We start from the raw sequence: 17,510 nt of genomic DNA on the forward strand, positions 1-17,510 counted from the left end.
CGACCTTAGTCATATACAAATTCCGGAAACCTTCTAATACCATATATATAGATATCTTAGGCCAAAACTGATGTAAATCAGACTCTGCAATCTAAATGCTGCTAGTGGACTCCCCCACTTGGCGTGAAGCCATAGAAAACAACATTTGATGATCCGCAAAACCAACCCTCACAGTTCGCACAAAACCAATCACAAAGTACTCCAAGTCATCTACTGAGCGCACGATCATTCTTGTGTCAGTCAAACTCGCTTCCTTCAATGCCTTGAATGTTAACATGTACCTTTCACTGAGTAAAAATCCCATACAAACCACATAGTCTCCAACACGACCAACTATCCTCGATCAACATCCACCTCGTGACCCCACCACAACCACGAGGACTAGTCAACTAATTAAACCTTCCCAAGGTCGTACTCATCCACCAGATGCCGGAACCCGCTGCACCTCCATGTGAATAACTGAATAGTCTCTCAATACCTCTGTATCTTCAGTCTGGACGACACGTTGAGACAATGTTTGAGCATCCCTGGCTCCCTCGTAGCCCATCTGTAGCATCACGAACCACAGCACATAGCGGACATCGAGAGCGCAATATCATACACGAGTGGATGTAAAGGAACATAAGTTATATGCTTCGAGCTGAATCAATGTCGCACGATGAGGAATGAAAGAAGTGGAATTTCCTAATAGTTATGTAGCCTCTCGAAGATAAGTACAGACATCTCCGTACCGATCCTCAAGACTATACTAAACCTGCTTATGACTCGTTGCACCTATAAACCTAGCTCTGATATCAACTTGTCACGATCCAAAATCCCTTCGAAAGAGTCGTGATGGCACCTAGTCTCTAAGACTAGGTAAGCCTAACATTAATAGAATTAACGATAATATTCACTAACTTCGAATTAGATATCTCTGAACAATTTATATAAGTCCCAAAACCGGTAGTACAAGTCATAAGCCCTTCTAGGAGTAGTTTTACAAAATGAATACATCACTGTTCCAGAACAAAAGGAAACAATGGAAATTAGTACAATAGAAGGTGACTCCGAGACCTGCAAACGCAGCAGCAAGTTTACCATAAGCCTCCACAACAACGATCCGCACACCTACTAACGATCAAATACCTGGATCTGTACAAAAATATATAGAAGTGTAGTATGAGCACACCACAACGGTGCCCAGTAAGTATCAAGACTAACCTTGGTGGAGTAGTGACGAGGAACAGTCAAGACACCAACGGGTCTAATAAGCTGAACATGATATGATAATAAACTAACAAGATAAAGATAACAAAGTAATACCAATAGCAGGGAGAAATCAAATTACAACAATCGAGACGATAAGGGGAAAACAAGGATGGTAACGAAAATAACCAGGTAATTACACACCAACACAGTTGGGATACAGACAAGTAAAATATGATCAAATAAGGGAAAGCGATATTAACTCAACCAATCGCATTGTTTCTAATACACAAATTCCAACCATCCCGATACTCGTACCCTCATATCAAAATTGACAACTTTCAAACCTTTAACACACAAGGCACCTGGTGCCCACATATTTCCACTTCACTTTGCATGACAGAATCCACGTGCTACTCGGTACATAATATCCGTAACAAACGCAAATTAAGATGTTCAAGGAGTCCCATTTATATAACATAAAGTAAATTACAGTTTCTAGACCAAATAGGAAATCAGGGAGAAAAGATGAAGTTATTTTTTTGAAATTATTTGTGAAGAAAATAACCCTTTCAAATAAAAAATACAACATCAACAAAGCTATCGCCTTTAATATAAGATTTATTAAATTAGCAATTCCTTTTAAGAAAACACAACCTCAGACGGGTTAAGGAAATTTAGTTGAGAAATCAATTGAAATAAAATATAACAATTATTAGAATTTGTAATACTGAAATATATACAGCGAGTTCTAATTTAAAAGTCATACAAGGTAGCATGATATTAATTCCTTTATTTTAAATTACTATATTACTAACAACTCAGCAGGGCGGGAGGAAATGACTCAACGTAGTAAATTCACTTTGAAAATTAATTCACCAGAATAATAGTATCAGGAAAAGAACTCAGGGGATGAAGGCAAGTCAATAAGTCAAGGTTAATAACTCAATCCTCAAAACTCAGTGAAAACCAGAAATACTAATTATCAAAGTCTTGCACGAATGAACTAAAGTCAATACAGTAAAATAGGGGATACCAAAATACAAGATATGTTAATTCACCCTTATTCCTCCTCAATGTATCACCCTTATTCCTCATGTTGCGAGCGTGCAATCCAATCCCACCGTACAATATTAATATCATAATAATAACATAATATGTTGCGGCGTGCAAACCGATCCCACCATATAATATCAATTCACCCTTATTCCTCCTCAATATATCACCCTTATTCCTCATGTTGCGGCGCGCAACCCGATCCCACCGTACAATATCAATTCACCCTTATTCCTCCTCAATATATCACCCTTATTCCTCCTGTTGCGGCGTGCAACCCGATCCCACCGTACATAATTTAAATCAACAACAACAAACCAACAACGCAATTGCAAGAATTTCTACCACCAAGAGTATGGGTACTCGACAACAAGAGAATCACATAAAAATCAAAGGAATACAACAACCTTTACAAAAACAACAAGACATGTAAGGCACATGATAACTACACAGGCAACCACAACAATTTGGACACGTAGCATATATAGAGGAACTTATTATTAAGGAGTAACAAAAACAATAAGGCAATCACTTCAATTAAGGCAAATAAGGGCCAAATAACAAGTAAGAGGTAAAGAAGTGCTAATAACATTGTTAGTATGTAGAGGTAAAGCTAGCAAACACGAAACTCAATCATATCAGAACAACTTCCTACTTAGTGAATTCAAGGACCTAAGAACCCATAAAGGCAAATTTTCCACAAATAAGTCCGAGCACGCACTCGTCATCTCGCGTACACAGACTACAGTTAGCATAGAAGACTCAAATCCTAAGGGGAAATCCCCGATACAAGGTTAGGCAAGATACTTACCTCAGAGGAGACAAACCGATACTCTAAAATGAACTTCTCGGGTGAAAAGACCTCCGGACGGCTCAAATCTAACCAAAATTACTTCAAAGCATAAATAAAACTCATAAGAAACTATTCCGGATCATAAAGTCTCAATCTTAATCGAATTCTAAAAATCGGTCCAAAAGTCGACCCCCGGGCCCGCACCTAGGAACCCGACAAGTTTTACAAAAACAGAATACTCATTCCTATACGAGTTCAACCATACAAAATTTATCAAATTACGATACCATTTGGTCCCTTAAATCATGATTTTACATTTTGAAAGTTTTCTTAAAAATCCCCATTTTCCCTCAACCCAAAACACAAATTAGAAGATAGAATGAAGTCAAAATCATGGAATAAAATCAATTCTAGGTGAAGAACACTTACCCAATCGTTTTGCTTGAAAAACTCACGAAGAATCGCCCTAAACCGAGTTCCAGAACTCCAAAAATGGTGGAAATGGCAAACCCTCGGAATAGAGTACTATTTATTCTGCCCAGGTCATAAAGCATCATGAACGCGGAAGCACGCACGCGTTCGTGAAGAAGAAAAATGAAGGCTGCCAGGATGACCCTACGTGAACGCGAGCCAAGGGCCGCAAACGCGAAAAATAAGAAGGAGGAACCTATGCTAACGCGGGAAGAAGGACAAGAACGCGAAGAGTAAATGACCACTAGTGCCCAGCTCCCATTTTCTACTACGCGAACGCGATGGGACAGATGCAAACGCGAAGAAGGGAAAGGGCAGAACTTCGCGAACGCGAGAGGATGAATGCGAACATGAGAACTAGGACGCGAATGCGATGAAGGATACTAGATAGCAGAAACAACAGTTCAAAAATAGAAGGAAATGGCCCGTAGCCCATCCGCAACGCACCCGAGGCCCCCGGGACCCTGTCTAAACCTACCAACAAGTTCTATAACCTATCACGGACTCACTTGAGGTCTCAAATCACATCAAACAACACCGAAACGACGAATCGCACCATGAATCGAACTTATGAACTTCCAATCTTTCAACTTCTAAAACTCGCGCCGAAACCTATCAAACTAACCCGGAATCATGCCAAATTTTGCAAGCAAGTCCCAAATGACATAACAAAGTTGTTCCAACTCTCGGAGTCGCATTTCGACCCCGATATCACAAAAGTCAACTATGGGTCAAACTTTTCCATTTTCCAAAACTTCAACTTTTCAATTTTCACCAATATGCTTCAAATTGCCCTACGGACCTCCAAATACAAATCCGGACGTACTCCTAAGTCCAAAATCACCACCCGAGTCTATCAGAACCATCGAAACTCCAATCCGAGGAAAAATACTCAAAAGTCAAATCTTGGTCAATTCTTTCAACTTCAAGCTTCTCAAATGAAAGTTACTTCTAAAAATCCTTCCCGAACATCTCAAAAACCCGGACCGCTGATGCACGCAAGTCATAAGACATTGTGTGAAGCTACTCATGACCTCAAACTGCCGAACCAGACGCAACTGCTCAAAACGTCCAGTCGGGTTGTTACACTATAAAAGCCAAGTTTTCCTTATAATCGATTTTTTAAGTTATATTTTACCTCTCTACAATAACTTTTTACCTGTAAAAGCAACAACTATATTTATAGTAGAACGCTCTTTGTTATATTATCCCTTTATAACAGCTATATAGAATCTTTAAGATTACTAATAAAAATTCTAAAAATATGCACAGAATCTTTTCTATTGAACACATTTTCTATCTGGCATAAGACACAAGATTTGAAAATCTGCAGATGATATATTTTTCATTGGTTACTTTTTTGCTGAAAATTTGGATATGAATCTTCGTCAATTCAAGCGTTATATCGGTAGTAAGAGAATGAAATCTACGAAACAGCTACAATTATAATGTTCTTCCACCATTCTTGAAATAATTTATTTTTCTTGTAGCTTTAAAATATGTGCCTTAGAGTTTAAATCTTTGTACGTTTAGTTAATCAATTTATTAATAATTTATTAATAATGTATTAACTTTCTTCAATATAAACCTAGTGAAATATGCATATCTTATGAGATTTTAAATTTGAAGAATTTTCTTATATTTTATATGCAAAATTAAAAAAGAAATATAATTGATTTTTGGATAAGTTTTTTCTATAACAGCCAAAAAATATTTAAACATAAAATGTTGTTATAAGTGTATAGCAGCCATTTGGTATAAAAGCCAAAAAATCTCGGAACAAACGACGTTGTTATAGAGAGGTTTTACTGTAGCTGGAAAACAAAAAAATAAACTTGATCTGCCTAGGTTTTCGTGTTACAATATGTCCTATTGAGTAAAAAGCTTCTCCTTTATATAGTAGGAAAGTTTCACCGCTAGTACAATTCTAAAAAAGGTAAAAAATCCTCCTTTTTCGTCAATCAATAATCCGCTACCGACATCGGGTGAGATATGCGCCGTGACATCTAGTTGGGTGCGGATATCACGACCTCTGTTAGTCGTGTGCAACCATTTGTCGTGCTTTTCGAGGTCTTGGAGCTCGTTCTGGGTTCCGGGAGTGTTGCCTTATCAGGCCCGATGGTGAGCACCTCGTTCGAGCCTTGATATAAAGAGTTCCTAGGTTCGATTTCGATCTCATATATTCATACTCTTACTTCGTTTGATTCACCGGGAAATCGAGGTGTGCGCTAACCCCGATTTCACCCGTAACATAGGGGTAAAATTTCATAACGAAAGATATTTCATAATACATATATCTCCAAGAAAATATAAACCAATGAATGATATTTCATAACTTGGAAAGGGGGCGGAAGATTCGAAAAAAGAAAAACATATCGTTAATCAAGTACCGACGAATAAGTTTTAACTTTTACGCGCAAATAATATACTTACTAGTACTTATATCAAGAAGAATAAGGCAGAAAACGCACCAAAAGTCGGGAACAAATTAAATAGTGGCACAGCCGAAATGCAAAGAGGTTTAGTTATTCAACAAGTAGCTTCTAAACCTGCTAAGCAGCTGTCACCTCAATCTTATTCCACCACACTCAACAACGCCGCAAAACTTGATTTTGTTTTTTTAGCCTTGTTGGCCTACTTGTTATCACAAGTTCACGGAAAAATTAGTTACTCCTATTAGTTGTACTAACAAATATCAACTAAAGTACGTAGTATAGTAAGCTACTGTCGATATACGTAGCAGTTAGCAGATTTATTCCAGTTGAATATGAATGCATGCCGTTACTGAATTATTATTTTTTGCTATTCTTTTTCTTTTTTCCTCCAATATGTTTGCTATTCTAAGTATTCGTTTTTCGTTCCGTTGGAAGAAAGGTAGGATCTGAAAGAATCGATCCTTTACTATTTAATGTTCCCATTGTTGAATCGCTTTTGGTTAATAAATTAGCTATTAAGCATTGTTTCAAGAGTAATTGCTTTTAGGCAAACCTTCTAACTTATATTGCATTCATACTTCCTATCAAACTTAGCTCGAACTGAGCTACAATGGAGATCGAAAGCTTCTGTAAAGAAGCAAGAGCAGAGAAGAAGAAAATAGAGAACACGTGAGTGGAGAAGAAGAAATCTCAATGTGATTAATTGTGTGTAGGTCCCCTTATATACAACTAGTGACAGGAATGTAAAAATGTCTAACCTAATATGACTACAACTGTCAAATACTAACTACAAACTAACCACTAACTGCTGACTCAGCACAAGCTGACTAATCTGGAAAAGGAAGAAAATACAGGATAAATATTTAATCTCAATACCCCTACTCAAGTTGGAAGTGCCGGCAACACTGCCAACTTGCCTAATACATCAGAGTGTTTCACTCCAGTAAGGATTTTAGTGAGGATTTCTGCTAGCTGCTCATTTGTAGTGACATGATGTAGAGATATGAGTCCTTGCAGTTTGTCACGCACAAAATGGCAATCAACTTCAATGTGCTTGGTCCTCTCATGAAACACAGAATTTCTAGCAAATGTGGAGGGCAGATTGGCTATCACAATGCACTGAAACATGCCTGAGATATGGCACATTATCATAACCAAACTAACTCTCCTACTACCTCTCTGAGTGATCTGTACTCAGCTTCTGCCGAGGATAAAGATATGGTCTCCTGCTTCTTCGACTTCCAAGTGATAGGGATATTTCCCAATAATACCAAATAGCCACTCACTGACCTTCTTGAGTCTGGGCATGCAGCCCAATCAGAATCACAGAATGCCCTTACTACACAGTCCTCATCCTTTGATAGGAAGATGCCTAAGGTGGGATCACCCTTCAGATATCTTAATAAGTGGAATGCAACTTTTAAGTGAGGTTCCCTGGGTTCTTGCATAAATTGGCTTAAGTGTTGAACACTATAAGCTATGTCAGGTCTGGTGTTGGTTAGGAAGTTCAACTTCCCAACCAATTTTCTATAGTAGGTAGGATCCTCCAGCAATGCTCCCTCTTTGGCTTTGAGCTTGACAATAGGATGAAGAGTAGATGACAAGCTGGTATACCCCAAGCAATCATATTCTTTTAACAGATCAAGGACAAATTTCCTCTGTGAAATGATGATGCCATCAGACTCGTATAATACTTCTAATCCCAAGACGTAATGCAAACAACCCAAATATTTAATTCTGAAACATTCATGTAGAAAACTATTTAACTGCTCAATCTCATGGGGATTGGTTCTTGATAAGAGCACATCATCCACATATAGTGCCACGAAGACCATTGAATCTCCTTCTTTCTTATGGAACAGTGAATAATCATGAAGGGAATGGCTGTAACCCCTGGAGCACAAGGCTTCAGTCAACTTAGCATACCATTGCCTACTAGCCTGCTTCAAGCCATACAATGACTTGTTTAGTTTATAGAAAAGTCCTTGTTTCTCTACTATCAGACCAGGCGACACCTCCATATAGACTTCTTCATGCAAATCTCCATGGAGAAATATATTGTTCACATCCAACTGATAGATCTTCCATCCTCTTTTTACTCCAGCAGCTAACAATGCTCTAACCGTTGTCCTGTATTTATCCTGTATTTTCTTCCTTTTCCATTCATTTACTCTGTTGACCTTGTAGTTTTGACTTGGATTCTGAGTATTTTGAAAACTTTGAGGATAGCCATGCAATTTGTAGCATTTATCTTTGGTATGTCCTGGCTTTTTGCAGTAATCACATATAGGTCGAGACCTATTATTTCCAGAATAGTTGTTGTTTGGTGAATAATTGGTTTTGAAATTGTTTGATCCTATGGTGTTCACATTTCAGCGAGGCACAATTCATGACAAGCTGATTATTTGGCCTAATTTCCCTTTGCTTTTCTTCCTGAACTAACAAGCAAAAAGCTTGTGCCATTGAAGGCAATGGATTCATCATGAGGATGCTTCCTCTGACTACAGTGTAAACCTCATTCAAGCCCATAAGAAATTGGATTAATCTCCTATCCTGCTCTGCCTTATGCATGTTTTCTTTGGCTCCGCAGGTGCAATGACAGCTGCATTGACTCTTCACAATCAGAGTGCTCAATTCTTCCCACAACTTCTTCATTTTTGTGTAATAAGCAGTGATGTCCATGTTTCCTTGAGACAAATCATTAATTTCCTTTTGGATTTGGTACAATTTTGCACCATTCGTCTGATCATAACGATCTTCTAACTCTTTCAACAATTTGACTGCATCATTGACGTATTCAACTCCATCGGCTATCTCCTTAGCTAGAGAATTCAGAATCCATGATGTGACCATATCGTCACACCTCTCACACAGGCAATACGTTGAGGATTTCAGATCTGGCTTTTTACATTCGCCATTTATGAAACCTAATTTGTTCTTTACCGAAAGCGCTCGCAATACACCTCTTCTCCATGAACGGTAACTAGTGCCATCAAATGGAACTTGAACCAGCATCGCACCAGGATTATCTGACGGATGCATGTAGAAAGGGCTACTCGAATCAACACCATATCCTTTAATTGATTCAGCATTGGTTTCAACATCAGATTGTTCAATCTCGTGGGTAACAGCCATGACTTTGAGAGCTAGGTTATTAAGTCTCTATGGCCCAAAATAAACTGCTGAACCCTAATTTTCAGAGAATTAGACCTAAATCACAATTGTATGTGCGAATTGAGCAGTTGAGAATTAGTGCAAAGTAATTATGTGAATCTGGAATGAGAGAGAAAGCCTGTGTGGCTTTGATACCATATCAAACTTAGCTCGAACTGAGCTACAATGGAGGTCGGAAGTGTGGAAAGAAGCAAGAGCAGAGAAGAAGAAAACAGAGAACACGTGAGTGGAGAAGAAGAAATCTCAATCTGACTAATTGTGTGTAGGTCCCCTTATATACAACTAGTAACAGGAATGTAAAAATGTCTAACCTAATGTGACTACAACTGTCAAATACTAACCAGTAACTGCTGACTCAGCACAAGCAGACTAATCTGAAAAAGGAAGAAATTACAGGATAAATATTGAATCTCAATACTTCCTTTATCACTTCGCGGTAGGCATTGATGACAAAAGGGGAGGGAGAACATTTAGTTAATTATGAGCTCGGACAAACCCTGTAGTTTTTTGGCTTAAACTCTATATTTGTACTAGAAAATTCGTATGATGCATACGCATTTAATTACGAACTCAGCAACTAAGATGAGCCATGAGCTCAACAACGAATTCAGAACCCATAAATTTTAAATTCTAACTCCGATTCTGGATAACAGATGATATTGAAACTTTTGTGTCTTCTTTTGAAATTCTTAATTGAGTGCAGATATATTCAATAGTATTTCAAATAATTGAATTTATGTTCTCTCCTTCTATGATTCAGATTATCCTATCTTTTTATGTTTTAATTGTATGTCTTCTGTTATCCGTACTACTCGAATCACCTTGAAAGATATAAGGAGATATAAAGTACTCCAAGGAAGTAATTGAAAATTAAGTTGAGCCTTCCTATTGTACATGACTCGTCACGAATCTTGTAAACGTTTATATGTGAAATCGCGAATTATATTAAAACATTGAATTCCACAAGTTGTGCTATGTTATGCAAGACTTGCTACGACTATGCTTGTAAGTAATACGTACTAGCTAGCGTATTAGTTACTCATTTTGCCTCAATTAGCGTTGTATGATTGAACACAAAGTCTAAAAAAAATAGCTTTTTTTAGAAGTTATAGTCTAAGATAAACCATAAATACTTGTGTGACAAATTATCTCCTTAAATATACAACAAAAAGCATAAAGTTATATTATTTCTAAAAAAATATAGTACGTTGAATAGAAATAAGGACAAGAGTATAAGCTTGAATGTTTTAAGGGGTCGTTTGGTAGAGTGTATAAGAATAGTTTTGAATAGAGTATATTAATAATAGTAATATTAGTTATGTTGCTAGTTATGCATGTGTTAGTTATACTGAAGTTATTTCTTATCGACCGTTTGATTTGATGTATTAGAAATAACATGTATTGCATCATATCTTTTTTAGAAAAGTATTTGTTTATAGAAATATCCTCCAAATTCTTAAGGAATAATTACATTGATTTGGTCTATACAATTTGTTGCAATTGTTGATCCACGATGGTGTACTATGGAGCAGTTGGTCTCATAGGAGAGAAAGAGGAAGAATCCCACAACTGTAGAGCATATTATTTTAATCTAAAAAAGGAATTGTGAATTTTTAACATTTTCTTTTTGTTAAATATGAATATTTTAATAGAAGGAATGATTATTGAAAGAATTTATATTAGAAAATGGGGTGAAAAAATTAAAAAAAAGTCAGATTTATCAATTTGTATCTTATTTACATTAATGAAAAATAGGTAAAAAGAATTTTAGTCAAGCACAAAATTTTAAGGGAAATTTTTTATCTTTAACTAAGCTTATGCATGTACTGCCTCTGCTCCATTTTAATTGATTTTTTCACCGTTTTCATACATATTAAGTAATTTATCTTTTAGCATTAATTAACAATAAAATTGATCATATTAACCTTAATTCGTTCATTGAAAATATAATAAATACTCCTAGGCTCTTTACTCCAAGGGCAACTTTGAAAAAAGAAGTTAAATACTTCTTGTTATCTAAAAAAAATCAAATATTATGGACCATAAATAATAGGAAAAAAAATTAATTAAAGTAGATCGGAAGGAGTATTAATAACCTTAATATTGCTAATACCATAATTTGCTATGTATTAGCTATAAGGATAATATCAAATAGGCTATTTAACTAATGTTTATATTAGTTACATATAAAATGAAAAACAATATAACAAACAGGATATTATCAATATACAAAGCTAATACATATATTTAGCTAATAAATAATGCACTCTACCGTACGACTAAGCTAATGCATAAAATATTTTTCCTACCATACTTCTAAATGACTAAGTTGACCAAAAGGGTGCCATGTAATGAGATACCTGTCAATATGACACAATTGACAAGAAGTGTATACATGGAATATTTCAATAAACTCATTCAATGTTTAATTCGTGCTTCAATTTCACAATTTACCTCAGTATTAAGTACTGAATAAGGCCGAAAATTACAAGGATGAAGGACGACAATTGGAATATCATTTGCATGCCGCGTGTCATGATATCCACCTGCATAATCATTTCTTTTACACTTGTAACTTTCTCCAACTATAAATTGGCCTATTTTAGGAAAATGAATCTTACGAACTACTCCAGCAGTTTGCCTTTTTTGGAAAACTCGTACCATTTCCCTCCATATAGGGCAAAACCTTACCTTTCTGAAAAAACAATGCAAACCCTAAAAACATAATCAGGAAATAAAAAAAAAGGAAGCACGAAGATATAAGCTCAAACCCATATGGCGGAATCTGTAGACAGAAACAATTCTCCAATTAGCAAGAAATCGACAGTGGGGCGTTCGAGAAAAGGGTGTATGAGAGGGAAAGGAGGGCCAGAAAATGCGTTGTGTACATACAGAGGAGTAAGACAAAGGACATGGGGCAAATGGGTTGCCGAAATCAGAGAACCAAATCGCGGGGCCAGAATTTGGTTAGGCACTTTCAACACCTCCGTCGAAGCCGCCCGAGCCTACGACGACGCCGCACGCCGCCTCTACGGCTCCGGCGCGAAGCTCAACCTCTCCGAAACCGAAAATTCCTCTAATGAAAATTTCAATTCAGGGGAAAAAATAATTGATGGCGGGAATGAGAATGGAAGTAGCGGGGAGTGTTCTGTACTTGAGGAAGCATCGATATTTAAAGATGGGAATGGGAAGTATTTGGTGTGGGAGACGCCGGCGCCGAGTTTGTTGGATGAACAATTGTCCACTGGTTTCAATTGGAGTAGGACTAATGAAGCAGATACTAATTTTAGTTTTGAGGAAAAGGAGTTCAATGATGATTATTTTAGTCCCAAGGATTTTCTTTTCCATATGTAATAGTAGTGTGTAATATGCTATCTAGTTCCTAGCTTTTTTTTCCTCTATTTCTTTTTTTTTTCTTTCTTTCTTCTAGAGAAGGAAAATTGATGCAGTTTGCTGTATTACTTTTGTTAGCCGTTTCTTTCTTTTTTCTTTCTTTAAAATAGTAAGATTGGCAATCGGTATTATATATATAATGTTTGCAGTGTAAGATGCATGTGGCGTTAATTCACGGTTGTGGCTTGTGCTTTGATCTTGTTTTATTGTGTATGATAATTCGATTTTGGGAATATATAAATAGTACTAGTATAAAGAAAAAGACCTCTTGATGTTTTTCTCCCACTCATATTTACCCTTCTCTGAACATTTTAAATTCAAAGATGTGTCTCGGTTTCTTTAAGAATTACTTTGCTTTACTTTACACTACACTACCTATATATAATCAAACAAAGAGCGTTGAAGTAGTATATAGGAGCCAACCAATTTATATGCCCCTTTTTTTTAATTTAAGGAGATTTTATTCATGTATGATAAGCCCCGACGTGAAAAGGGGGGCTTTCGGGGTATTTTGGTAAATTTGGATAGTTTTCATGACTTAGCTGAGCTTTAATTAAGTTAAAATTATGGTCACACTATGCTTAAGGGTGTTTTACAGTGCATAGTAGAAGTTGGACTCTTTTGCTGAGTCGATAGAAATACCAAGATTTTCTTCATTCTACTCCCAATTGGTATAAATATATTATATTATGGATGTTCATTTAGTACTCCGTTGAGCTTATTCATATGGGACTCCGCCGTAAATATATTTATCTATTTACTACTCTATTGGAAATAAGCCTCCTAAAGAAGTTTATCTTCTCGGTACTCGGTTATGGATAAACATTACCCACGGTAGAAGATTATCCATACCGCGTACAATAAGTTTATCCTTTGGATACTCCGTTATGGATAAACATTACCCCCGGTAAAAGATTATCCATACCTGGTACAATAAGCTTATCCTTTCGATACTCCGTTATGGATAAACATTACCCCCGATAGAAGATTATCCATAGCGGTACAATAAGCTTATCCTTTCGATACACCGTTATGGATAAACATTATCCCCAGTTGAAGATTATCTATATCTGGTACAGTAGCAGCTTAAAGTAGCAGCTTACACAGCAGCTTGCCTTCTTCTATAAATAGAGGAGATTTCAATTTATTATGGACATAAGTTTGAAGTTGAATAATATATCAGTTTCTCTCTATACTTGTCTTTAGTTTATTTACTTTACAGTCGTTATTTTATAACACGTTATTAGCACTAGACTCTGCCATCTCGAGCAAATACTTTGAAAGTATCAGAGGTACGAACTTTCTTTTTCTAAATAATGTCAAATCTCTCTAAACTTAAATTTGCATCCCTGGATATATCGGGCAAAAGCTACATGTCTTGGGTGCTTGATGCTGAAATTCATCTTGATGCGATGGGTCTGGCAGACACCATCAAGGACAAAAATCAAGCATCAAACCAAGACCGTGCCAAAGCAATGATATTCTACGCCATCACCTTGATGAGGGCCTGAAAATGAAATATCTTACTGTTAAATATCCAGTCATACTGTGGAATAATTTGAAAGATAGGTATGACCACCTGAAGATGGTCGTTCTTCCACAGGCACGTTATGATTCGACTCATCTAAAGCTACAAGATTTTAAATCTTTCAGTGTGTATAATTTTGCTATGTTCAAAATTATTTTCCAATTGAAATTATGTGGTGATAATATTACTGATCATGATATGTTGGAGAAAACTTTCACCATTTTTTATGCCTTGAATATGCTCCTGCAGCAGCAATACCGAGAGATGGGATTCAAAAAGTATTCTGAACTTATCTCACATCTTCTTGTAGCCGAGCAACACAATGGGCTATTAATGAAAAACCACGAAAGCCGACCTACTGGTTCTTGTCCATTCCTGAAGTGAATGAGACGAACTTCCACCAAGCTAAGCATGGAAGAGGTCGTCGCCCTAGTCGTGGTCATGGCCGTGGTCGTGGAAGAAACTTTAATCATGGCAATAATAATGCACCAAAGAACCCTCCTCACCACCAGCAGTGGAAAAGGAAGGAACAAAAGCATGAAGCGGTGCAAGCACCAAATCCAGAAAATGCATGCAATAGATATGGATGAAAAGGGCACTGGTCATGTACTTGTCGTACGCCAAAGCACCTGGTTGAGCTTTATCAAGCCTCCGTAAAGAAGACAGAGAAAAATGTTGAAGCAAATTTTATTTCTGAAGATAATTTAGACCTCATGCATTTTGATGCGGCTGATTACTTTGCACTCCCAGAAGGAGAAACAAGTCATGTGATCGGTGGTGATTCTGTAGAAATATAAATATTTTAATTGTTGTTGTTTGTAATAGAGAGTATGGTTATGTATTTGTTGTACATAAATAAAAGTTATGATTTGATAATGATGTTTACTATAATATATTTTATTTATGTCATTTTGAAGAATATGGATAACATTATTAAATCAACTTAAACTACTACTAAAAAATCAGGTTTTAGCGACGGACAAGTTCTATAGCTAAACAAAAAATCCGTCGCTAATCTCATTTAGCAACGGCTTAGCAACGGATTATTAAGAAATTCTTCTAGCTACGAGCGTTTTAGCGACGACGTTCGTAGCTAATTCAAAATTTTTTTTTGTAGTGTAATTTGCAAGAAATATACAATCACCAGAAGTGGTTATATTTCGTATATCTCATTGTAACTAAATTTTGTTAACCACCAGAAGTGGTATATGCCTATGATCACCAGAAGTGATAATTTAGACTTTCTATGGTTACAATTGAAGATAAGCTATATAAATATTCTCTATATTAAATGCACGCCTTGATTTGCTCCTAAAGTAGTAAATATTTTAAAAGAGGTTGAAGCATCACAATTTGATGTGATTAATGCGCCTTCAGATAATTATGTTCGATTTCCTGAAGGATACGAACTTTTGATAATATTAATCCATTTCCCGAAGTCAATGTGACAATATTAATAAATATCATAAATATGAACGCGCTCTTGATGTAAATATATTACAATTCACCTCAAGAAGAGGTAATATAATTGAGAGAATATATACTCAATATTTCGTATTTTAAATTTACTCCTGAAGAAGTACCACAATTGAAATTGCCCTCCTGGAGTAGAAAAATATTATGAAGAGGAGTTTTCTTGTGCTTAAACAATTATTTTACATTGTTTATTTGATTGTGATTTTCTCTCATGATACCAGAAGTGTCTGAGCAATATTTGATAGTGCAAAATGTATCAACAACTCCTGAAGAGCTAACTGTCTGCCTAGAAGACACATGACACCAGTAGTGTCCGATAAATATTAGATTGTGGATAATAAATGAAGGCTGTCGAAGAACTTATATACAAATATGTCATTCATATTATATGCTTATGGTCAAAACATATGTTGTATTAAACCTGAAGTTTATTAATACTGATGACTATCATATTGAGACTACAAATGACTGGAAGGTTGAAAATCTTCATGTTTCCACAATCATAGGGGGTAAAATAATATGTTAGAAGTTACCCGCCTTATTCTTTAATTTATATTATATCATGTATCACAGTAAATCAGAAGTTTACTAATGCAAATGCAGTCACGGTAAACTAGAAGTTTACTAAGAGATAACACATGCCATGATAAACTTGAGGTTTTCATTTGCCATTTTTGAATGAGCTATTTAAGAATTCAGATAAGCATATATTGAAGAATTAGAAGATTCTTCAAGAATTCTCTTATGTTACTTGTTCTCATAATAAATTGATTATACCAGCTAAAGTTGGGACTAAGACCCCTGAATTTTGAAATACATAAAAGGCGAATATGGGTCCATTCACCTGTCGTGTAAACCACTTATAGATGCATATATGAGATGGTTACATGTGCGATTATTGTCAACCTACAGTTTGGCATTTGAAATTGCTTTTCTCAAATAAGAGAATGATTTTCAGATTATGAAATCAAGACAGTTCATCTTGATACTGCTGGTTTATATCCAAGTTGGTTTAGCATTGAATACCTCCTATTAATGGCTAAACTATTGCTTATGAGAACAAAACTTCATGTGTTGGTCTAAGATTTTCTAAATATGAATCGAATTATCATTAATATGATCCTCACTTGGAAGATAATTCAAGTCAAACGCCAGAAGCATTTGTTGATCCAAAATTAAATATCATATTTCTGCTGGAAATGCTCCTATTAAAATTAAAGTCCCAGAGGATAAAGTTTACTACACGCATGAAGCGTAGTAAATCGATCAGTTTCAAAGGTAACAATCCTTCAAAAATGATAGGAGCAAATGACCAAAATGATCATAATGAGGAGGAAATGAGCTCTAGAAGAGCCTGCGACATAACATTTCATGAAACTCCAGAAGAAGTTCAGGTACCTGAAAATAAAGAAAGTGATGAGATCTCAACAAGTTATGTCGCTAAGGAACCGATACAAAATGATCGTTGACGATATATTTAATACAATATAGTGCACAATATTGTAAAATATTGTGAGGATCGGACCTGTAGTCCAATCGTCCAGACACATGATGTCATGCCATTTAAATGCAAGTCATAACCTATATGACTCATTTGATTAAATCTATATGAAGATCCCTGAAGGATTTAAACTTGAAGCATATAATTCAAAGTCTTGATAAATGAACTCGATTAAATTATAAAGATCTATGTACGGTTTAAATCAATCTGGGCGCATGTGATATAATCGCCTCAGTGAATATTTACTGAAAGAAAGTTACATAAATGATGTTATAATTTGTCCATGTATTTTTATAAAGAAATTGTCATCAGAATTTGTTACACTTGTTGTTTATGTTGATGACATAAATCTTGTTAGAACTCCAGAAGAGCTCCAAAAGGCAATTGAATATCTTAATAAAGAATTTGAGATGAAAGATCTTGGAAAAATAAAAATTGGTCTTGGTCTGAAAACTGAATATTTAGCAGACGAGATCTCTATCCATCAATTTACCT

The 17,510-nt window shown here is 35.9% G+C and overlaps 1 protein-coding gene across 1 annotated transcript; it reads left to right on the forward strand.

Moving 5' to 3' along the window:
- Nucleotides 1-11,892: 11,892 nt before the first annotated feature.
- On the forward strand, nt 11,893-14,628 carry LOC109219149 (dehydration-responsive element-binding protein 2D-like). The gene is made up of 2 exons (XM_019383579.1): nt 11,893-12,467; nt 14,349-14,628. The coding sequence occupies exons 1-2, from the start codon at nt 11,893-11,895 to the stop codon at nt 14,626-14,628; spliced, it is 855 nt and encodes a 284-aa protein (XP_019239124.1).
- Nucleotides 14,629-17,510: the final 2,882 nt, after the last annotated feature.

The sequence above is a fragment of the Nicotiana attenuata genome, unplaced genomic scaffold, assembly GCF_001879085.1.
Source record: "Nicotiana attenuata strain UT unplaced genomic scaffold, NIATTr2, whole genome shotgun sequence".
NCBI lineage: Eukaryota > Viridiplantae > Streptophyta > Magnoliopsida > Solanales > Solanaceae > Nicotiana > Nicotiana attenuata.

Excerpts from the sequence above, each read along its gene's own strand:
- LOC109219149 (XM_019383579.1), top strand. The coding sequence starts at position 11,893 with ATGGCGGAATCTGTAGACAGAAACAATTCTCCAATTAGCAAGAAATCG. Across the intron at positions 12,468-14,348 it reads AAGGATTTTCTTTTCCATAT|CCGAGCAACACAATGGGCTA; the intron begins GTAATAGTAGTG and ends ATCTTCTTGTAG.